The sequence below is a fragment of the Eleutherodactylus coqui genome, chromosome 3, assembly GCF_035609145.1.
Source record: "Eleutherodactylus coqui strain aEleCoq1 chromosome 3, aEleCoq1.hap1, whole genome shotgun sequence".
Classification (NCBI taxonomy): Eukaryota; Metazoa; Chordata; class Amphibia; order Anura; family Eleutherodactylidae; genus Eleutherodactylus; species Eleutherodactylus coqui.
In genome coordinates, this window is record NC_089839.1 from 140,290,218 (window position 1) to 140,313,724 (window position 23,507).

At 43.9% G+C, this 23,507-nt stretch overlaps 1 protein-coding gene across 9 annotated transcripts in view; it reads right to left on the reverse strand.

Moving 5' to 3' along the window:
• Positions 1–23,507, reverse strand: part of RBFOX2 (RNA binding fox-1 homolog 2) — a 242,997-nt gene that overhangs the window by 159,176 nt on the left and 60,314 nt on the right. For 7 of the 9 annotated variants that reach the window (XM_066596171.1, XM_066596170.1, XM_066596164.1 and 4 more), the window contains exons 2-4: positions 4,212–4,436; positions 2,262–2,405; positions 1,412–1,465 (exon numbers count right to left, since the gene is read on the reverse strand). In XM_066596171.1, coding sequence (XP_066452268.1) covers positions 1,412–1,465; positions 2,262–2,405; positions 4,212–4,436 — 423 coding nt within the window. The remainder of the gene's footprint in view (positions 1–1,411; positions 1,466–2,261; positions 2,406–4,211; positions 4,437–23,507) is intronic. The other 2 variants (XM_066596167.1, XM_066596168.1) reach the window with 1 other exon arrangement.

The following is a 23,507-nucleotide window of genomic DNA, read 5'->3' on the forward strand; positions in this document are numbered from 1 at the left end:
ATTTCCCATAGTTCTTCATCACTCTGATCCGTAGCTTTCACAGGCTGTCCAAGACAGCCAACGCAAACTTCAAGTTACTTAATCATCCACGCAGCATTAGTAGTTTTAGATCACCAATGCACCATACATGCTCTTATTGGCCAGAGTTGCTCAAGTGATTAGCACTGACTAATCAGTAGTGCACGTTAGGTAGTTAGAAAATTACTGCAGCTATCATGAATGGACAAAGGACTGAAATTAACAGATTGGAGAGAAGGCAGAGAAGAACTACAGATATTAGCCTTTTACTCTTCAGCTCAGTACTATGGAGCAATTCCAGCAACCTGATTGGTTGTTTGGGTTTTCTGATTCAACCCGACTGGTTGCTAGTACTGAGCTGAAGAGTAAATAAATATGCACGCCCAGGTCCAGAAAAGCTTTGTTCTGAAACCAGAAAGTGGTTTTAACTTTTTGGACCACTCTTGACTTAGAAATATGGCCAACATGCAGTCAAGTGTCTCAGTTAAAGCACTAGCCTGTCCAGGTATTTAATGTGTTTCATCTCAAGCATGCCTGATACAACTAATGAAGGCCTTGATTAGTTTCATCAAGTCTGCTTGAGACACCACCCGATTTTGCAAATACGTCCTCTGAGGGATCCTATTCTGGGGGTTGAATTGTAAAACTGCAGTAGTCATTAAGTGTCAGTGTTGAATTTAGAGAAACCATTTGTCATTAGTTTTGAGCTAATTAAAAATTCTTCTTGTTTTGATTTTTTGCAAACAGCTGAAAGTTTGTAAATTTGGCAAAACATCCTAGTTTGCAATGGGGGTTGAAGATTTTCGATTGTAACTGTGTGCACAAGGAACATTCATATTTTAGCTTTCTACGTTTCAGTCTCAGAACATGGAACAGATTATACTGCCACGTATTACATTTGTACTCCTGACACAATTCCAACAGGAAAACGGGAATAGCATTATGAATGCGAAATGTGTTAAACTGAACCAGATGTGGAAAGAAATAGATTAGGTTACAATTGTTTAACCAGATGTAACCTACATAATGTTCAGTATTTTTTCTATCACTTTGCCTGCATCCTGTCCCAGTTTACATAAAGAACTGAATCTGGTGAAGGGAAAGTAGGATGTAAAAGGAAAAAACACCCAGAAATGTTAAGTTTGGGTAGTGGGGAATAGCTTGCTCTGCTTTATTATTTGTGTTACTCTGTGGTTTTTATACACAGCAAAATCTAAACTACTGGTTTTTGTATTTTTAAATGGTGGTTTAGTAGCAAGAGGGCTTAGATGCAAACACATGAAAGGAGGAAAAAGATAAATAAATATTTGGAGTATCTGAGAATATTTACAACACAATAAATTTAGCATCTGATCTATTCAAGTTGAAACAACTGAAATTCGTTTTAACTTACCTTTGAGCCTCTTTCGTTAAAAATTATTTCTACATCAAGAATTTTGCCAAATTGCTGCAGAAAACAAAACAGGATTAAATAAGTTTTTCACCTTTAAAACATCACAATTTTACCCCCCAAGGACCAAGCACTGTAAATTTATGGCGCTCCATTCTGGGCTTTAATTCTGCGCAGGATTAAAGCAGGTCAGGTCGGGTCCTCAGCTGAGAACCCGAAGGAGAAGGGAGAAGTGAAAGTGTTACTTCCACTACGTCAGCCAGTGAGCATGTGACAGTCTGGTCCCCCTGTTACAGCAGAGCTCCAGGGTCCTAGCAGACCCTGATCAGCTCTGCCAGTGACTATTGTCACTACTGGTGGAAGTTTTTGCCTGTAACTGCAGCTCCCATGGATGCCCCAACTACAGTGGAAAAGTGTGAAACCAAACCAGTCGCTGCATGCGCCCTGTAATTCAAAACTATAGATGGTATATATTAAAACGGCCAAAGCAAAATGAGAAACCCATTCCCTTGCTTTATTCTAGCGTAAATGTACTAATTAAAAAAAAACATTTACCCCCAATAAAAGCAAAAAAAAAGTCAGTGAAGAAAGATGTAAAAATATAGGCCTATATGACTTGGGGGGCTGAAGGGGGGGGGGGGGGTGAAGCAAAATTAATTTTGGTACCTGAAGGAGTAAAAAATAGGGCAGTAAAACCACCACTTGGGTAAAAACCCTAAAAAGTGTCTGGTCCTTTAGGTTAAAAAAAAAAAACTGCCTAGTCCTTAAGGGGTTAAAGTACAAGGTTTAGAAGTATTTGACTAATGCAAAGCTCTCTAATCACTTTAGTAGCAGTATTATACCGATTACTTACCCCAAACATTTGACGTAGATCAGGGTCTCGAAAACGAAACGGTATGTTGGAGACATGAAGTCTTTTTGGGGTTGGTTTTGTCTCGGTGTTGTCATTGCTTTGCGTTTGTGGCTGCTGCGCTTCTGACTGAGCTCCATCTGTCTGCTAGCATGAAAAGAAAAAGAAAGACAAACCAAGAGCTAAGCTACATTTAGCAACACAGTCACAGGCTGCTGCAGCCAAGCAGTGCTCAGCGATAAGCTGCAGCAGCCTTTGTATGGGACATCACAGCCTGCTGTAGACAGTCAGAGCCCAGCGCTTGATCGCTGAGCTCTACGATTATGTACGTGATGCCACAACCTGCAAACACCACATCAAAAGCAGAGGTCCGAGTCTGCCGGTGGGGGAAATGCAGAGCAGAGCATAACCAAAAATATTAGGAGATTCTTCATAACTGTCCAAGATTATAGTTCTTTTCTTTTTTTAAATATAATCGCTCTAGACACACTACTATGCAGATGGGTGGCGATCTCAAATGGTTGTTCAACAAATCGATGGTAGCAACATTAGCGCTTCAAGGTTACCATGGACATCGCTAGTCTGCCAAAGGGAGAGCTATCCAAGTTTCTCTTTAGCACTGACCATTCCAATTTAATATTTACTAGAACTGAATAAAAATTGAAAATATAGAAGTTTCAAGGGATTGCCCCATCTCAAAGTTATGCCATATCAAAATTAACATGCTGTCACTTTCTAGCATATGACTTTCGACTGCAGAGACCCACCAATCAGAAAGGGATAGCATACCCCAATATGCAATCAGTTTAAAGGGGTTCTGCCAAAAAAAGAAACCTATTCCTCCCCAGTCTTCTTACCCGATCTTCTCCTGGCTTCTCCAGTCCCCCAGGTCACCTCACCGCAAGCTGGCCAGATCCTCTTCTTCCTCTTATGTAGCATCCAATCGCTACAGTTTGCTTCCCGCAGGGCAGTGAATGCCAAATCCTCGGCAGCCTGCTTTATCGTGCAGGCGCATGTGCAGTGTCTTGCCGCTAGTGTTTATATAGACACCGCGCATGCGCAGCTGCAGAAATAACCCGGGTCTACAAGCAAAAGCAGGCTGCCGTAGATTCGGCATTCCCTGCTAGACAGACAGTGAGCGCTACATCACTAGTGCAGGAAGCAGAATGCAAAGAATAGGAAAGTATATATATATTTTAGATACAGGACCCCTCTAAGAGCTAGGAAACCACTTTAATGCCAAACTGCCATATGCTAAACTATTTAATGGCAGCATAGGTTGAGATATATAGTGTTCAATGATTTCGGAATTTCATGTGAAACACTGTTTTACCCCTCAAGGACACAGCCCCTTCTTCCCCCGTTTGTTTTTTCCTCACCTCTTTAAGGGTTAACAGCTGTCACCCTCACTGTATGGAGCTGTATTAACTCCCGATGCCCCTTCATACAAACTCCAAACCTCCATGAAGCAACTGTGTCTTCAAACGTGTTAAAGTGCATCTCCAAGTATATAGGGAAGAGTCTCACTGACTAGACTGGTCACTGCCCTAGGAGAGAGCGTGCCACTGTCCACCAGGCTCCAGGGCTAGATAATGCACATTGCATGCACCAGCTCTCGCCCAGTCAGTGGCACAATGTCCAATGCAGGAGACAGACTAGATGTAAGTGTTGGGAGTTACTGCACACTTTAGAACGGTCACAGAAAAAAAGCTGTCACTGTGCGGCAAAGGACGAAGGATTTCTTCTGCAACATCTGACAGCCACTTTACACAACACATGAGAAAGGAAGATTAAAATTGTGGCGGGAACAGGTGGGGTAGGGTGGATAAATTGGTAAATAAATGACAAAAGCACAAAGAAATTAACGGTAATAAAGCGGTAGGGAAAACTACGTAGCAAGAATGGAGTTAGTAGCGTATAAAGTTGTGCAATAGAGTGGAACAGAACACGCACCGTACTGGATGTATTCGCCGTGCTTGTAGCGGGGGCATTATGCTCTGCATGACCTTGCCCCCCTCCATAAAGTGGAAGTCCATGGTCAGTAGAAGACGCGGCATACTCTTGTGCATGCTGACTGCCGTATTCTGTGGACAGACCATTCTGCGGTGGTGGCGGGAAGGGAATAGCAGCAAAAGGTTGAACCATTGTCTCAGGAGTGGCTGTTGGCTCCTGGTTACCCTGTGAAGAGATCAAAGTTAAAGTTGTTAAGCAGTAGAATTTCTAAGTAGTTCTGCTAACTATTATACCAAGTAGTTGTAGGCAGCTGTAGCACCACATTGTGGCCTTCCGTTAACGCAGTTAGTAATTTTACGAAGACTAGAGGCTCAGCTATTATAGATTGTACTGAAGTTTGCAGACTTGTAGCGACATAGCTCCTTGTGTCCGAAGGCTCACACAGGAGTTTCTCCCATCTCTGTGCTGTCCATAGTTTTTTACAGACTGAATACGAACCAACCAAAAAGTTGTTGTATTCAGATGGAGTCATTCCAGGACAAAAGTTACCCATGTGGTAATTCTTGGCCATCTCAGATTTTTATGAAGGTTTGCTCGTTTGTTAGTTACTAGAATACATGGGAGTGTGGAAACTCAATTTTCAGATACATCAGGTCATGGGTTCAAGAAATACAGGGGGCCCAATTTTTTGAAGGTAACAGAAAACTCTAATTTGATCATACCACCAGATGTTTCTGTGGTGAATTAAGATCTGCAAGGCATCTTTGTAAGATGTAGATTTAACATGTTTTCCAGTAAAACTGGAACAAAAATTTCAAGTTACATTTGGAAATGAGCCACTTCAGAAAGAAAGCCGAATATTCTTATGGCCTGTATAAAAGGTTTCTTAACAGTTTCAGGAAAGAGTTTTGTAGTTTGAGAAATTTTTGACCTCATAACTGACAAAATACATAATTGATGAAACTGGCAGGTAAGACAAGTATGGTGATGTGGTAAGTGTTTGAAGTGTGTGTAACAAATCTATTTTGATTTATCCCAACTTGCGCTGGTATGAAACGGAATTTTACATGGGAATTCCCCACAACCCTGTGAGTGTAAGACAAAAAAAAAAAAAAGGACTGGGAAGAGACCCTCAGAGCCAAGCTGTCAGGGTACCGTTGACCATCATGGAGGCTTCTGTGACCCTCCAAGATTATGCCTCCACAGACCAACGACACCAAACCAGTCATGCTACTGTTTCAGACTCCCGTCTGTCAAGTGTGCTCAGAGAGACTGCTCATTTGTCAGAAGAGGGCACCAATTGCAGAGCTGCCAATTCTGGTGTTCCCTGGCGAATGTCAATCAATCTCCATAGTGCTGGGCTGTGAGCACAGGTCTCTCCAGGACATTGGGGCCTCATGGATTGACAGTTGTCAGAAACATGCTAACCAGTAGCCCACTGGAGATCAATTTGGAGGGTTCTTGCAATCTCTCCTTGCACAAAGGAGCAGATACCATGCAGGATACTAGATTTATGCCCTTCTATGGCCCATGTCCTGTTATCTGCTCATCCTGCACCATGCTTTTGAGACTCCTCAAAGCACCTTAGGATCGCATGTATGGATGTGCCATCTTGGGATGAGCAGGACTAATGGTGCAACCAGATCTTATTAAAAAGCCCTCAGGGTTCTACAGTGATGCTCAGCTGTTCCCTTATTTTTGAGCTGTCTATTGGGGTCCACACATTTCATAGTGCATAACATGATTAGGGCACATTTAATAGGCGTTCAAAATAAGTTCTTCGAATAAAAAGGTTACAACCCCTCCTCCTAAGTACCCTGAAAACCCGCAACTTCTACCCTTGCAGTGTCAACTGTAAGCCTTCAAGGGGCGCTCTCTCCCAAGTAGATAATTTATTTAGTTTTATTTATCATACTTTGCTTCATATTATGTACGTAAACCCATCTTCACTTGTACAATGCCCTGAATAAAGTATTAGATAAGATACTAGCCACATGGCTACTTGGAAACTAGTTTTTATTCTCGTATTGCACATGACAAACTGAAACTATAACCGCCCTCCCTTTCCTTCATAAATCCTTTAGCAGGCACATCAATATTTCAGAACGAAGGGAATTAAACAAAGCTAGAAAGGCGATCTCAGTGTCCACAGTTCACATTTAAGAGCACAGCGTAAAATCCAATTCGAAAGCAGACATTTGCAATTGGCGGATATTTATGAATATGCTTAAGTATATGCACTAACATACAAAAGATCTGGAGGAAAACTGGTTGAAGGCAAGCATACACGGTCAGTCATATTAGAACCATCTGCCTAGAACGGCTTAGGTCCCCTTGTGCTACCAAAACACTCTGATCTGTCAAGGCATGAGCTTCACATGACTTCTAAAGGTATCCTGTGTCATCTGGCACCAATAAGTTAGCGGATCCTTTAAAGCATACTAACTTTTCAGACAAATTCTACTGTAACCATGCAGAGCACATAAAACCTAGTAAATGAGCGAAGATCAATCCAGTAAGAAACGTGCCAGTTTAGCCACAGCAAATTGGAGATAATGCCTACAAAGTGCAGTGCACATAGCAGGTTAGGAGAGGCAGAGATTGTGTACACACTGACTGCAGGTCGGAGAGCTGTGCAAGTGCAAAGTAGCTGAGCCTGTGAAGGCAGGCCCTCCGCCAGAGCAAAGAGAAGAATTGTCCCAGTTGCTAGGGAAATGCCTAAACCATCAGTGGATTGCAGAGGTGGTAAAAAAAAAAAAAACTAATGAAAGTATATTGCAAGATTAACGTTGAGACACAGCCTATTAGTTAAGCTGATGTTGTCTGAAAAGTTAGTTACGCCTTAAGGCCGCACTCACAGGAGTTTATAACAGCATTTTAGCGGGCTTTTGAAGCACTTGCTAAAACCGCTGTACTGAGCCTCCATTGATTTCAATAGGGCTTCTCAGCTGAGTATTTTAGCACTGTCTAAATTCTATTTTAGTGTGTTGCAGTGCTTTTTAACACACATCATCACCCATTGCAATGCTGAGGTGCGTTTGTAAAAACGCAGCATTTTACAGCATTTGGAACTGCTTTTTCAAACGCCTGTGAGACTGGCCTAATGTTGTTGGCCGGAGCTTCTGTGAATCAGTCGGGTATTAATTGCACATCCCAAAGATGCTTGATGGGAACAAGACCTGAAGAATTTGAACCCCTTACATGCTTATGCTCCTGAAGGTCTTATTCCCCACAAGTTATCTTGCTGAAAGAAAGCACTACTATTGATCTATAATTGGAAGGGGTTATTTGGTCAAAACGTCCATGTAAATGACAGTGATTTAGACCAGGCTTCCTTCTTTCATTGCGCCACGGTAGATGCAAGGGTCCCACTGTAGGGCTTGTGTTCAGACAGGTTGTTCTTCAGCAACTACAACCATGGCATCAGACTAGATGCCTAGCCTTCTGTCCCCAGACATCAAGCTTCACTCACCAGTTCTCTAGTTGGTCTTTGGTGGACACCACCCAACACACACTGGAAACATCCCACAAGAGATGCCAGTTTGCAGATCCTTTAAAAAAGGATCACCATTTTTTCATGCTTCCACACCAACGGTTTACTTGCTGCCCAATGTATCCAACTCGATTACATCAAGAATCAATGTTACGCGCGTCACCTATCATTGGTTTTAATGTTACGGCTAATAAGTGTAAACATTGATTAATTAAATACAAAAATGTCAAGTTATCCAAAACGGTAAACATGGGGGGTCGCCGCATCTTAAAAGGGCTTCTCACAAGAGGTTTTACCCGTCATCCAGACCCCTCAGCCACAGTCAGACAATCCTTTTAAGGCATTTATAGCCCAGATAAGGGTTGTGCTGTTAGTCCCACCAGCAGTGGAGGCCAGTGATGACTTCAATGAAGGGGCAATCTCGGAATAAAATTTGTACATTTTATCATTTTACGAATTAACGACATTTTGTAAAAGCTAAAAAGAAAATGAGTTTACTTACAATGGTTACAAAAACTAATCTTATTGAAACCACACACAAAAAAAAAATACCACACAGCAAGCTAACAACTATTGGGGTACCATCAGTGCAGATTTAAGAAGCTACCACACTAACCCCCAAAGTCTGCTCTCAGCGCTTCCTTTACCAGGACCCTGCGGTCTCCTGTGAGCGCAGTGCCACTGGTCAGATTGCGCAGAAGTGGCGGATGGTGTGGATATTGATATCTTTTGCAGAAATGCTACAGATTTTGCTGCAGAGTTTCTGCCACATGTAAACATAACCTAAGGCCGCTTTCATGCGGCCGTGAAAATTACGTGAGATTTGTGCGATGCGAGACGCACAAATATGAACCTTATTCTTTTTATTGGCGTCAAACTTGAGCCGTTTTTTCCAGCATCGCAGTGGGGGTGGGGGATATATTGTGATTTCTTATCTTTAGGTGCTCCCTTGAAAAGCCTCTCCCATTGTTTTCGGTTTGGACGGAAAACACATTTCAGTCACGTTAGAGCATTGCAACTGTACTGGAGTGATAAGAGGCGTTTGACACAAAAACGCCTCACATCCGCAGGGACATCGCACGTCCATGAGCGCAATGTCAGGTTTCATGGCCAGATATTACACTCGCCTGTATGGAAGTAGCCACAAGCTGTAATGAAGGCCATCTAAAAGTCATTAACAGTCAGAACTACAAAGGCGAATGTAGCGTCTCTCAGAACGTTTGCGTATATGGAAGCCAGTCTCCACCTTTGGGGCATCACCTGTTAAACATTTTTAAGACAAACTCCCAAATAGAGTCTTAGGCCGCTCACACAAGAGCTTGCCTGCGTTTTTACTGCTTTACGGGCAAAGCACGCGCTGACGTCACCATCCCCCCCCCCCCCCCCGGTGGTATAGTAAGCAGCATTAATAATGGCGTGTAAAAAGTCTTTAATGCGCCCCATTTATTTCAATGGGCAATGCAACGCCCAACAGAACATACAGCGTTCATTTTACTGTGGATTATAAATACTGCGCTAAAACGCACGTCTGAGAAATGGAGGTTTAGAGCAGAGTTTAGCTGGCATTAAAAACGCCCACTAAACGCTATAAAAAAAGCCTGTTAGAGGCCTTCCACCCAATGGATAAAAAAAAAATAAAAAACTGTGCCATGACCCCATTTGCTTATTCAAAATGGCAATTACAGAAAAAGATTTTTTTACTGAAAAATTGGAGACGTCCAATAGTTGGGGGCGGCTCTGAGCATTCATGAATAGGAGTTTATGGAAAGAGCCTTGACATTATACCCCAGGGGTCAGAGGTCTATCTAAATTTTAAACTTGACAAGTATTGATCAGTGAGGGTCCCGCTCATTGCTAGAACAAGGGGGCTGCAGCGTTCATCTGCACACTTTGCATCCTCGACTGTCTTTGCAGCTTTGACAGCCTCAGTAGCAGAAGACGGCCTGTATAGAGGTCTATAGAAAGCACTGCAGCCCCCTCCTTCTAGCAATCAGCAGGGGTCTCCTCAGCAGGACTGCCACTGATAGATACCTTTAACTTGTCTCTAGGACATGCAAAACGTTTGTAGAAAGTGCAGCCAAAAGTGGAAAAAAAAAGGTTTCCATAAGCTGCAAGGCCTCCTGCACACAGGCAGATAAAGTGATATTAGTTGCAGGGCTCTGTGCTGCCTATTGCAATTATTTTCCTTACAAAATTAGAATATGTACATTGATCGTAAAACGTCTTATTTTTCTATTTCAGACATTAATATTTTACCTTGCCATTAGAAAAACAGAATTTGAATCCAAGATGGTGGCCACCATGTGGACGATATGGTCTTACTGGTTTCCCCCTTTACCAACAGCTCATTGTAAAAACTGGACTTTTATTTGACATGGGCGATTATTCCTTACTTCTTAGACCCCATTTATGGAATTTGTATAAATCAGGTTTTTTTTCTAAACTCTGAAAACCTTTAATGGAGGTTCATCACATTACAATGATGGATAAAGGTTAAAGGTTTTAATATACAAAGTGGTATCCAAGGTAGGTTTGGGAAAGTTTTTTATTGCCTGAAAAGTTTGTATTTGTGGGGCAGGAAACACTGAGCAGGCAGCCCTCTGTAAGAGCAGGCAGCCCTCTGTAAGAGCAGGCAGCGCTCCTTAGTACTATAGCCCACAAAATCCAACACAAGCAGATCATCCTGATAATCCATCTCATCTGCGATTAGACTGCAAAACTAAAGCTTAAACCAGATCCCATAAACGACATGATGGGATTATTCCGTCCAGAAGCTTAATCACGACACTCTGCGGACAGCAAATCCCACCAGCCAATGTACACTATGACCCCTCCGTGGTGCGCTGCAGCTAGTTCTGCTTTACACAACAATCATGCGGGATACAGATACCCCCAGTTACACGCAGACCGCACGGAACAGACGCCGGCGCAATACAAAGGATCCGTTTCCTGAGACTCCAGTAAATACTTGTATTCACAAGGAAATCATCTGGTGCATTGCGCCATTCCTACAGCGCTACACCAGTCGGGGGGCTTTTAGAGAAAACAAGTGAACGATAACCATTCGGTCTAAACGCGAGAGACCTGAATGACAAATGAGAATAATTCACTTTTCGTATAAAAATAAATTGTTAACTTATTGTTCAGTTTTTCACATTAGCGAATAAGGAATGAACGAGCCAAAAGGTGTTTGTTCCAAGTACAGAGGAGCCAGAAGTATCTCACAGGTAAGGAAGGGCTCACACAACTATAAGCATTTTACCGCTATGGGCCGGCTATCATGGCGTAGGGCAGTCTCTCACGTATGCCATCATGCGCAGTTTGACTAGTCTTTGGTTTTTGTTATTCCCTGCCGTTTTAGCATTACATATTAAATGCTGCACATAATGTATTGCATATGTACGGCATTTAATACACAACCTATAGAGAATAGGGCCGTACGTGCGAAATACGCAGTAACATAGCACATGCTGCAGTTGTTTTTTTATGCAATTAAAAACAGCTAGTGCGAGTGGGTCAATGAAAATTAATGTACTTTCGTAGACGCCATTCACCACGTAATGTATGGTAAAATTACGCTCGTGTGAGCCAGCCCCAAGGGTCCGTTCAGAGCCTCAGTCCCTGATTTCTTGTAGAAGACAGGCCAGATTTGCACTCCAAGCAGCGGTATGTCATACTATATATTCCCAGAAAAATGTCAGATTGCCCGCTGGAAATAGAACAGACCCCCATTATAGTGAATTGGGGGGGGGGGGGGGGGAAGTGGTTTAACTGAGCAGTAAACCTGAATCCCCTAATGGTGATGCGAACAAACCCTTATACAAGGATTGTAACAGACATGTTGCAGAGGTGACAGTCTTTATAAATCCAGTGACTACAACGGGTGGAAATGTTCTCATAACTTTTCTTCTCCATCTGCCAAGAACGCCGCCAACTTCTCAGTATCTTCCCAAAACATCTCACTTCTGCAGCCTCTATAGTCACAAATTCAAAGACTAGACCTTTTATTTAGGTGCAGGGCCCAATGAAGATGCATGAAGAGGTCCAGCGGGGTAACCGAGTCTACGACTCTTACCATGCACAATAGTCTAGAAGGAACCTGTCTAGTTTCGGCATACTAAGCCTCCCGCATGTCACTCAGGCACTTGCAGCATGCATTATAAAAGTCAGCTGAATTGGTCAGAAAGTTTACCTTCATTGACATCTTTGGAGTCACCAGACCACAAGTCTGAAGACCGCCCTAGTCACCAAGTCATTCCTTAGAACATGCCCATCCCCCTTAATTGAGGTTTCCCCCCACCATCATCATCATCAGTTCTAGCAGCAATGTAATTCTACACAAGCTCCTTCGCTCTCCCTCTACTTCTCCAGTCTGGTCATACACTCGCATGGCCCGACGCAGGCGCTACGCATATACGAAGCCTTGTAGGGTTTACCTTGGTGCACCGTGAAGAGAAAGAAGAGTGAAGTCACATGCACAAGATGTCAGGGGAAGGGGGGGCTATTGAGGGGATTGGCACATTCCAAAGAGTGGCTCCATTACTTAGGCCTTCAGCCGCACCCTGGTGCCTTCAAGGAGGCCATCAGTGTACATTTGTTGGCAGAAGACCCCGCAAGTTCAACAAGGTGTCCACAATACAAGCGCTGCAGCTATGTGTTGGTGGCTTACAGCTTGTTCACACTTATCTCAGTTCTGGATTTCAATTTCGCTGTTCAGATTTTTCAGTTTTACTTCAATTACTTAAAAAAAATAGACCAGTTTTTCCCCAATTGATTTCAATGGGTTTAAAAACAAACAAAAAAAAGAGGACTTTCATTTGCTTCAGTTTTTTTTTACTGGAACAAATAGCGCACAGTAAATCCATTGTTTCCCTATTGATTTCAATAGGTTTGCAAAAAACTGATCAGCTTTACTTCAATTGCTCTGCTTCAAAAATGGAAATCGGAAGTCCAGAACTGAGATATAAGCAAGTGTGAACAAGCCCTCAAGGGCCCTTTGTATGGGACGATCATGCAAAATTTTTTAAAAGGAAAATGCGTGATAATCTTTACACCTAAATGCAAAGCCAAAGTTTACTTCTTGTTTGTCGCTCACTTACAACCAGCATAGAAAGAAAAAAAAATCAGATTCACAGGCTGCATTTACATGGGAGGTTTTCACGTGTGCGAGATGCATGGAAAGCACACATGAAAAGAATTGCCTTTTAATGGGGTAATGCACAAGTGATTCTGTCACAGTGATGGTGCAACTGACAAAACCACGCAAAATTAGGGCATGCTGCGGTTTTTCTATCACCCATTTCCAATGGAGAACAAAAATGGCGTCGGTCACATGCCAACCTGATTTTCATGCAAGTGCAGTGCGTTTTTTTCTATTTTAACTATTCGATCATCATGTGTGAAAATCGTATATAGTGATGCTTTTTTCTTCACAATCGCAGATTTACAATGTAGGGCCCTCTTACACTGTACGATAAGTTGGAAGCAGCATGAACCTAGTGACAGTCTACCACTTGCACGCATTTACACTAAACTGTCACGCAATTGCCGTAATCCAATGGATAACAGATCACATAAAAGTTTAAAAAAAAAAAAAAGAAAGTTTACTCTCCCCATACGGATTAGATCTATGGTCGCAGATATAGCCACAGCCCATATGTATTTCCATTGTGTACAGGCTGACGGTGCAGGAAATTTAAAAAAAATAAAAAAAATTTGTACTGCGCATGAATGCTGTGAGAGTACGCAGTTATGCGCAGAGCTACGGCCCGGGCTCACAGCTGAGATCCACAGCAGGCCTCCACAAGCTGATTCCACATACGGCCATGTGAACCCGGCGTTATTCAGACCGCTCCCTGTAATACCCAATTTACAAGAAGTCCCAGGGAGTCAATTTTTTTTCTGCCCGTGGGCCTGGAATTTTGTTCAGTTGCGCCCTGAAATCCAAAGATTACTCCCTCCAGAGCCACAATGGGTATGTTTCTGACCACGGGACAAACAGGGGGAGCCATTTTGAGGTGCAAGTTTTTCATGGTTAAGTATTCTGTACAAACAAACTGTTTAAAATGACATAATTGCCAAAAAAATTAAATAGTATTTTTTCCCTTCTACTTTGTTGAGATTTATTCAAAAACGGAGGTCAACATATACAGTATACCCCTAGATGAATTCATTAAGGGGTCTCGTTTTCAAAATTGGGCCATCTGTAGAGGTTCTCTGTCGTTTTGGCCATTCAAGGGCTCTACAAGTGCGCCATCGGGCCTAAATCACCTTCAAGCAAAATGTCTGTTCTGAAAGCCACCGGCTGCTCCTCTACTTTAAGGCTCCGTTTTTCATAGAGACATAAGATTAGGGCTATAATTGGTATGTTTCTGAACACAAAGGTTTCCATTTTGGAGCCTAAATCCTCATTTTCATGTGCTCTATAAAAAAAAATCCTGTCTTTAAAATGACATATTTGCAAAAATATAAAACTTTATTTTTCCTCCTCTAAATTGCATTAACTCCTGAAAAAAAGACTGTGGGGTCAAAATACTCATGAAAGCCCTAAGTGAATATAGGAAGAGTGTATTTTGGCCAAAAATTGTGGCCAGAAGACTGTCTGGTCCTGCCCACCAGACCGCAGGCATTCGCATACAATGCAGATTTTACATATGCTTTCATAGTAAGCGCCGGTTCACACAAGCGTATACGTAAAATCCTGCATCTATAATTCTTCTATGTAGTTCTTTAGAGGTTGTGGGAGAACGGCCAACAAGTTCCCTTTAATGTGACACACACGAGGTTACTAATTTAATCTCACATTGATAGCAAGTAATCCCATGCACATTAGTGCCAAATAGCTGCAATTTTCAAGAGTTTTATGCCTGCAAAAACCACATAAGCATTAGAAAAACCATCAGTGATCAGACGCCATTACTCTCCATTGAGCGTTGGGCTCCCTTTGGACTCACCGCCACAATGTAGCAGCATGCTGAACTATTTTGTATGCAAAAAGTGCTGGAGGGCAGACAGAAGCCCGCCAGATCCCTCTAGGTTCTCACAGCATAATCTGCCATTCTATTATCCTGCTCCATGATGGAATAAGAGGAAACAATCATGCACATTACATATAAACGTGTACACTTGTTATGCAAGATAGCTGGATAGTCCAAAAAATGAAAACCATCATGCTCTCCTGCTCACAGCCTAGCACTGTGCAGAATGCCAAAACCACATTCCTACCCAGGAGGTCTGGGAGGACCTTGGCCTCTCCTCCCTGAAGTTCTAGTGCAGGAGGAGTTCCTGCAAAGCTGGGAATGGCCATTCCTGCTGCACTTGTCGAGAGAGTTTAGGGGATGTGCTGCTGCATAGCTTATACCATACTATATGTTTTTCTTCATTTATTAAAGCCAGGTGGAAGGTTTCTGTTTGTGCATGACTATGGGGGCCGGCTATCTTGTCTGTACAAGACTATAGCTGCAGCCATCTTTCCTGATCTGCTTTTAACCGCATTTAGAGATATGCTCTACAGCAGCTTCATGGGCCATTCACACAATGGACAGCAGGTACCCACTGACCGTTCTAGATGTGCTTTGTGACCTGTGGGGGTGGGGGTCATTTTGCAGGGAGGAGTAGATAGTAAATAGTGGATCCCCTCATGCTGTATTTAGATGTAATGATGGTCTTTAAAATAAATAATCGTTCATTTCAATGCAGGCCAACTTAATTTATGGTGCTGTGAGGACATGACTTATGAGTATAGTGCAAGGGTGATGGGTACAGCTCTCACACGGTCACCTCCGGGCTGTAGAACAATTTATTTCATTTAGATTTTAAGCACGTCACAAGCAGAACCAGTAAAAGGTTAAACAAAATTTAGGATTTTTTAAAATTAGCTAGCAATATAAATGCGGTGCATCGCTGCAGTGTAATATAGCAGAAGCCGCCCGGCTGACAAGTGTGGATTACAGGATCACCTTGAACCTCGGCAGCACGTGAGCTTCCTCTGCATTATCTATTCCTTCCCCATTCTTAACGAGTCTGATGCACTGAGTGTTCTCAGCATCACCCCCATCCTCCTCCAATCCTTCTGGACGGATGTGCAGTGCCAATACTACTCAGCAGCCGCCAGAGACACCGATGGAGACCGCAGCACCCAAGGATATTAACACACAACAATTAAAGCTAAAAAAATAGTATAAGCGATTATCGCTCAGTGTAAACAGCCAGCGAGCAAACAAGGACTCATTTATTGATCCATTTCATGCAAGCATGAAAATTGTTGGCCAATCACAAGGTTTGAATGAGAATGACTGGATGATCGGTATTAGCTTATACAGCGAATGGGAACTGAACGATTTAGCGAGTGATTGCGCCAACGATGAGCGAACTGCCAGCAGTCAATCATTTGGTGTAAAAGCATCTTTACATGGAAGGACATCATGAGCTTGGACTCCAGTAGAGCCCTGCAAGCCACTAAACAGATCAGTGCAAGTGCCCGTTACCCGGAGGGCACTATACTTCGCGCCCTGCAGCACAAGCAGCAACATGTTCCCTTTTAAAAAGGATGGCCAGTCATGTCCTCATAGCTTTGCAGCCCCATTGACAACTTCTCGTTCGTACTCGCCCCTGTTTTGGCTCTTACATTTGGAATATGTTAATTAGAGCGCCCGCCATAGCAGTCAGTCAAATCTTACATCAATAGACCATGAATGGTGGGAACAATAGCTAGAGCATTAGCAGGCCATTGACTGACATGGTAGGTACCTATGCAGCACTAGAGACTTGCTCTAGAAGGAAGAAAGCAATTTGCATACTTTTTCCTACAGGACTACCAAACTGTTCATTCTACACCATTTCCCTAGTTTTCATAGATGTGACTGGAGCCTCTCCTACAAGATCCCCATCATAACCAGCTATGTGTTTGTACATCATTCCCTCTTACTGTGGGGGGAGTTTATAACAAGAAGTGTCCACCGGTGGTTGAATGGTTGATACTTCTGGACATCGCAAAGTAGCAAAGAGCAGTTTCTCCCAACGGAAGCTGGCAACAAACAGTACAGACAAGTCAAATGCCGGTGTGCAGATAAATAGCAACGGTTGATCTCTCCAAGACACCAACTAAACGAAGAGCCCCGAAAAATACTGCACCAGGCCTCCATTCATTTCAATGGGGCTTCTCAGTTTATAATGCTAAAACAAACACGGTTCTATTTACAGCGTCGCAGCGAGATTATGGCATCCTGCATCACCCATTGAAATGAATGGAGAGCGTTAAAAACGTGTGACACTCTTTAAGAAACTAAGGCCTCATGTCCACAGGGAAAATAAAGTTTAAAATCCGCAGCAAATGACCCGTGCGCGTGATCCGCATGTAAAATTTCCTATAGGAATGCATTGGCCACCCGCGGGTAAATAGCCGCGATAGGTATTTTAAAATTTCAGGTGCGAAAAAAAAACAAACCGCGACATGCTCTATTTAAATGTGGACCACGCTCCAGATGGCCCCCATTGATCTCTATGGGTGCGGGAGATCCGCTGCGGATCTTAAATGTGAATTAAATTGGTGCGGGAGATCCACTGCGGATTTCAAGGCTGGGAGGTGGGGAAAGTACTAGGAGGTGGGGTAAAGTGGGCAAAACACCTCCAGCATAAAAATTGCATCCGCATACATACGTGTGTGAAAAAAAAACGCATTTGCATGCAATAAAATACAATTTTTAGCTGATCCGCACTGCATCCGCAGGAGAAATCCGTGTTACATATCCGCAATGGGCCTGATTTTAGCCGTGGACATGAGGCCTAAGGGCTCATGTCCACGGGCAAAATATGATTTAGGATCCGCAGCGGATCTCCCGCGTGCGGATCCGCATCCCATAGGGATGCATTGACCACCCGCGGGTAGATAAATACCCGCGGATCGTCAATAAAAGGGATTTAAAAAAAAAATGGAGCATGGAAAAATCCGGACCATGCTCCATTTTCGTGCGGGTCTCCCGCGGGGACGGCTCCCGCGGGCTTCTATTGAAGCCTATGGAAGCCGTCCGGATCCGCGGGAGACCTAAAATAGGAATTTAAAGTATTTACCATCCGGCGCGGGCGGAGAAGATCAGCTGTTCCTCACGGCCGCATCTTCCTTGCTTCGGCTCGGCGGATGTGCCCGGCGCATGCGCGCGGCACGTCGGCGACGTGCCGGCGACGTGCCGCCGGCGTCAGGAATTCCTCCGCCGGCCGAAAATGAAGATCCGGCCGTGAGGAACAGCTGATCTTCTCCGCCCGCGCCGGATGGTAAATACTTTTAAATTCTTATTTTCGGCGCTCATGTCCGCGGGGCAGGAGGGACCCGCTGCAGATTCTACATGTAGAATCTGCAGCGGATCTGATTTTCCCCGTGGACATGAGGCCTAACACTGCTGACTATGTCACCCGGAGGGGAGAATACTGACATCAGCGTGTTGTGCCTGCGTTGTTACTGCCCAAAATATGTAGTAAATGCAGTGAAACGCTTGTGCGAAAGCGGCCGAAGAGCCCTTGCACCGGTTCACATCTGTGTGGCCGTCATACAGGCTCAGACTATTAGGAGATCCCCATAGAGTATTGTCGTCTGCCTGCAAGATGCGTTTGCCCATTTAGCAGGTGACCAGCGGGCCGTATAACAAACGGTCATTCGCACCCCATCAAGTGATATAAAAATCCTTTATATTTCTTATTTCTTCTCAGTCCACTTGTTTTAGAACCAAAACAGAAGTCTGTCAGAAACGTGCGAGACGACCCTTACACCATAAAATGCAAAAGGGTCCAACTTGGTTAAGCAACCCCTTTACCAAAAAAAAAAAAAAAAAAAAAAAAAAATGGAAAGGCTCCAGTTTGCTTCCATTCCATCAGGTTGGTTTTTTTTAGATGACAAAATGTGGCAGACTGCACTATTTTCCTGTAAAAAAAACTAAACAAAACTGAAACCTAATGGAACGGAAGCAAACTTTTTTTGAAACCCTATTGAAATCAAGTTGAAAAAACGGATCTATTTTTGGAGAGAAAATGATATAATATAAAATGGTTTAAAAAAAAAAAAAAAAAAAACACTGAGCAGAGACACAAACCCTGAACTGACCCCTGTGCTCACACATGTAAATTAGCAAGTTTAAGCGTTCAGCACTCTGCAGCAGCCCCTCTCAAACACGGAGCAATAGTGAACATCAGTGACCACTAGTGCATTCACTGGGGACGTTTGGAAACACCAGTCACCAGATTGTTATTCCCTTCTCTGGATAGGGGGCGACTTCTAGCGCAGTGTTTCCATAGCTCCAGTTCTCAGGGACCACCCACAGGTCATGTTTTCAGGATATCCTATAGTAAGAACACCTATGGCAATGTCTGAGGCACCAACAATACTTACATACCTTGGGCAATACTAAGGAAATCCTGAAAACATGACCTGCTTTGCTGGGGGGGTCCGTGAGGACTGGAGTTGGGGAACACGGTTATAGTGGAGCTTAACTTTAGCCCTCCACGACTGAAACAACTACATTCAGTTAGTGGGTGTCCCAGGGTGCAGTCCCAAAAAATCATAAAAAGTAATAGTATATCCTAGTCATATGAGACACAATACCAATATAACCCTTTTCCTGCCCAGGACGTATCTCCGGCATTGCCAAGTGATTAGAGAAGGACATACGAGACATTTTTGCTTTAAATTGCTATGTCTCAGGCTAGGTTGCAGGTAAGGTTTTGTGATCTTGTGTTCAAGAACCTTGGCTTTAATAGACTAATGTAGAATAAAATCCTGGCAGCATGTAGAGGTATATATAAAATGTACACTTTATTCCCCATCACACGGAGCCAGCAACGTTTCAGCCATGAGGCCTTCCTCAAGTTTGAGAAAGACCTCACGGCCGAAACGTTGCCGTCTGTGTGATGCGAGAATAAAGAGTACATTTTATATAGCACCTCTACATGCTGCCAGGATTTTATTCTACATTACGTGGACTTCTGTGGGAGTGCGGTTTGGACTCTTATCTGGCTGTTGCATTTGGGTTTTTCTGGTGCTGCTGACACTGTTATTTGGCTTTAATAGACTATTGATTTTGGTCTTCTATCAGTAAGTTGATAAGAGTTTTATGTGCAAATGTATCTTTTAGGCAAAAAAATAGAAGATTGTAAATATGTTACATGTAAGTGGACATAACAGCCCATCAAGACAACTGAAACTGCATGTCCGTTGTCAAGAGATATACAGGGTTTAGGGTGTATAGTTCATGTACTTTATAGGTTACAGAAGTTTCCAGCTTCAGCCCAGGTTTTCGTCTTTCCAGTTCGGGTAATTTTATGAAGCCATCTGCATTTAACCTAGGCCAATTTGTATATGAACCTGCCACAATACATCCTATAAAAGTTGTCCATCTACTTTCCCACTTAGTCACCAAAAAAACATTTAAGGAAAATGACACTTTGATGCCAAATAGCATAAAAGGCGCCCCTGTATAAAGTGCTAAGTGGCAGATTTGAAGTGTACAAGGGGTCTACTTTCAGAAAATATATGGCTATGGGTGTAATATTTTTATTTTGCAACTAATGATTTATCTGTAAATGTCAAGTGTGAAAGTTGTCCTGGATGATGAAGGTACAAAATGCCCAAAAATGAAAAAAAAAAAAAAGGGTTAAAGTAGGCTGAAAAGTCAGAGGACCCACAGTGCTCAATGTGTCTTCAGCGTTGTGCAACCACCCCTCACAAGCAGTAACCTGCTACACTGCACTGGGGGTCCTTTTACACGGCCAATTGCTCAGATTCTCGCTGGATAATAGGAATATGAAAGATAGTTGAGTGAAAATACCAGTGACTGAATGATAATTCATACTGTCCAACCAACACGGCTAGCAAGGCTACGAGACAGGGATGCCCGTTGCCACCGTGTTTTATTATGAAACGCTGCAGCAATCTGAATACACTTTGAAGTCTGACTTTGAGTCCAGCAGTCCTCTTACAGCAGCGGGAAGGCCGAAGGCTCTTTTTCCAGCTTATGTATCGGGGGAGCAGCCACCACTCCGCATCAGATGTTCAGCTAAGCCCACCCCCTTGACTCAGCGCCAAAGTATATTTGTTCTGAAATGCCACAAAGTCTCAGAATAAAGACTCACAGGGGCGTCTGTGCAGATGGTTCCAGGAGCCATCCAGACTGCAGAAGCTGGTAATTGCTGATGCGACGCACATTAAAGGGATTCCCTGAGCCTTTCAATTTAAAGGGGTTGTCCAGTGTTAGAAAGACCTGGCTACTTCAAGAGAGTGCTACCCCCGTCTGTGGGTCGTATCTGGTATTGCAGTTCAGCTCCCATTCACTTCAATGGAGCCAAGCTGCCCTATGGACAACCTGATGAACAAAAATGGCGCTGTGTTTAGAAGAAAGCATCCACGTTCTCTAACCTTGGACAGCTCCTTTAACAAATAACCACACAGCAAAACGACTACTAAATGTGACCATATAGGGGAAAACAAGCTTTCTGCAGACAAGTGACAGCAAGACGAGCAGTGATTGCGTTACTCTTGGTGAAGCATGCATTCATTAAAAGGGGTTTTCCAGCCAAATATACCATTGATGATCTGTGGTCAGGATAGGCTATCAGGAGGCGATCGCCCCGATCCGCCGCTCGGTAACCCGGACATCTTTTATTCCCCATTTTTAAGCTAAACGCTACAAGATGCCTCTACTGATTTTAATAGGGTTTCGTGATTTTCTATGGCTGTTAGTACTATTTTAGTGCGTCTTAGAGACCTCATCACTCATTGCAGTGATGGGGTGCGTTATACACTATTGATTACGCGGCGTTTTTACAGACGTGTGTGAGCGCGGCCCAGTACTGCACTAATATCGCATTCCTCTACCTGATATCCAGGACACATGCAAGCACCCACATGTTCACTTCCTACTAGAGAAATGGGCAGCAAGCCACATCTGTACTGGGACTCAATGCCCATGTTTACTGAGCAGTTTATACCAGTTTTGGGGATAAACAGTGCAAAAAGAGTCAGGTCCTAATGCTTGACAAATTTACTTAAAAAATTTGACATCAAATTGTAAACAGAAACCAAAACCATCTTTAATGATTGTGCAAAACACCAAATTAAAAAAGCATGCACTTTAATCATTTTAGAGTGAGTCGTTTCAAGTGGCGCTAGACACAGGGGCGTAACTATAGAGGATGCAGGGGATGCGGTTGCACCCGGGCCGAGGAGCCTTAGAGGGCCCATAAGGCCTCTCTCCTCCATATAGGGAGCCCAGTACTATAAGTAAAGCATTATAGTTTGGTGCCCTGTTACAAGCTTTGCATCAGGGCCCAGGAGCTTCAAGTTACGCCTCTGGCTAGACACCAATCTTGGCAAGTGTGGGCTGTGCCTACTGCTAGTGCTGGCACAGCCACGGGAACACAGTTGCTATAGTGCATTTGCTTTCTTCTCTGTTTAGCCCAGCGGATAGTTGGTAATGCCACTAAATAAGACAATTTCGTAAACAGGAGTTGTTTTTGTACTTTATTCCGTTAGAACATTGCAGCATCTCAAGGATACCGTATATGGAATATATGTGAACACTGACACGTTATCTCACGTACACATGTAATCCCACAGGCAGACTAAATGCGGTTTCCCAATGTTCACTCAGACAGGATCCATCATGTCCTCATTCAACGGGGCTGCCCCAAGCAGTGGCAGTTCCCTCCTATCCACTCATATGGGCTCATGGTTTCAGGATCCATGTGTCATGCAGAGCGCTGCCACCAATGACCAACAGCAGTAGGGACCACCCACGTGACAGTCACAGCTCTTTGATCTGACAATCTTTTACAGGGGAACAGACGTTTGGAGTCAGCAGGGCCGCAGTTGTAGAGCTATAGCAGCTGCCCACCAACATAAGGTTGTGTCTAAATGCTGTGGGACCCCTGTCTTACCAAGCACCCGGCATCACCTATAAGCACCATAAAGTAAGGTTTTGGGCTTGAAGGACAGCTGCGTCATATCCCCACAGACCCAGAAACTAAGTTATGATGCCCTTAAGGGACGTGACGGTGACGGAGACGGGTGATGTACTTTTTATACTCATCCGCTCCAACGGTGCATGAAAAGCAGATTGGTACATTATGTCTCCACAGGATGTAAGGGTGGAGACATGGGTTGGCTGGGCTTAGTGACAGGTCACGCTTCCAGATGTGTGGATTGGCTGCACAGGTCTCACCTGCCATCCCCCTGACAAGTTGACACATCTGGGAGCCAAACATGTCCGCTCTCGTCCCCCGTCAGTATGCAGATTGCCTGCACACATCTCACCGCCCATTCCCCTGACAAACTCAGACATCTGGCGGCCAGACTGGCATGTCCGCTCCAGTTCCCCCCCGATCAGGTGGCCCAGCTGTCACTGTGCTCCGCAGCCCTCCAATGCTGTCAGGCTCCACTGCCATCTCCCCCTATCAGCCGTCCGCTGCCACCAGCACAGCACCTTCCAGCTGGCAGTCCACTCCTCTCCAGTGCTGGCAATATGCAGCCAGCGCAAGTACGCTCCTCGGCATAGCCGCCCAGCACATTGCCAGGGCAGCTTCCAACTGACAGTCCCATCCTCACCATTGCCGCACAGCACCAGAGCAAGGACATATGGAGCAGGTTTCAGCTGTCAGTACAGCCCTTCACTGCAGCCGGGACATGTACGATGCTACTGGGGCGTAACATAGGAGCAGGTTACAGCTGTCACGCTGCAGCGGGGACATCTAACATGCTACTGGGGCGTAACCTAGGTGTTCCCCTGTCACTGTGGTCACCCAACCCATGTCTCCACCCATAC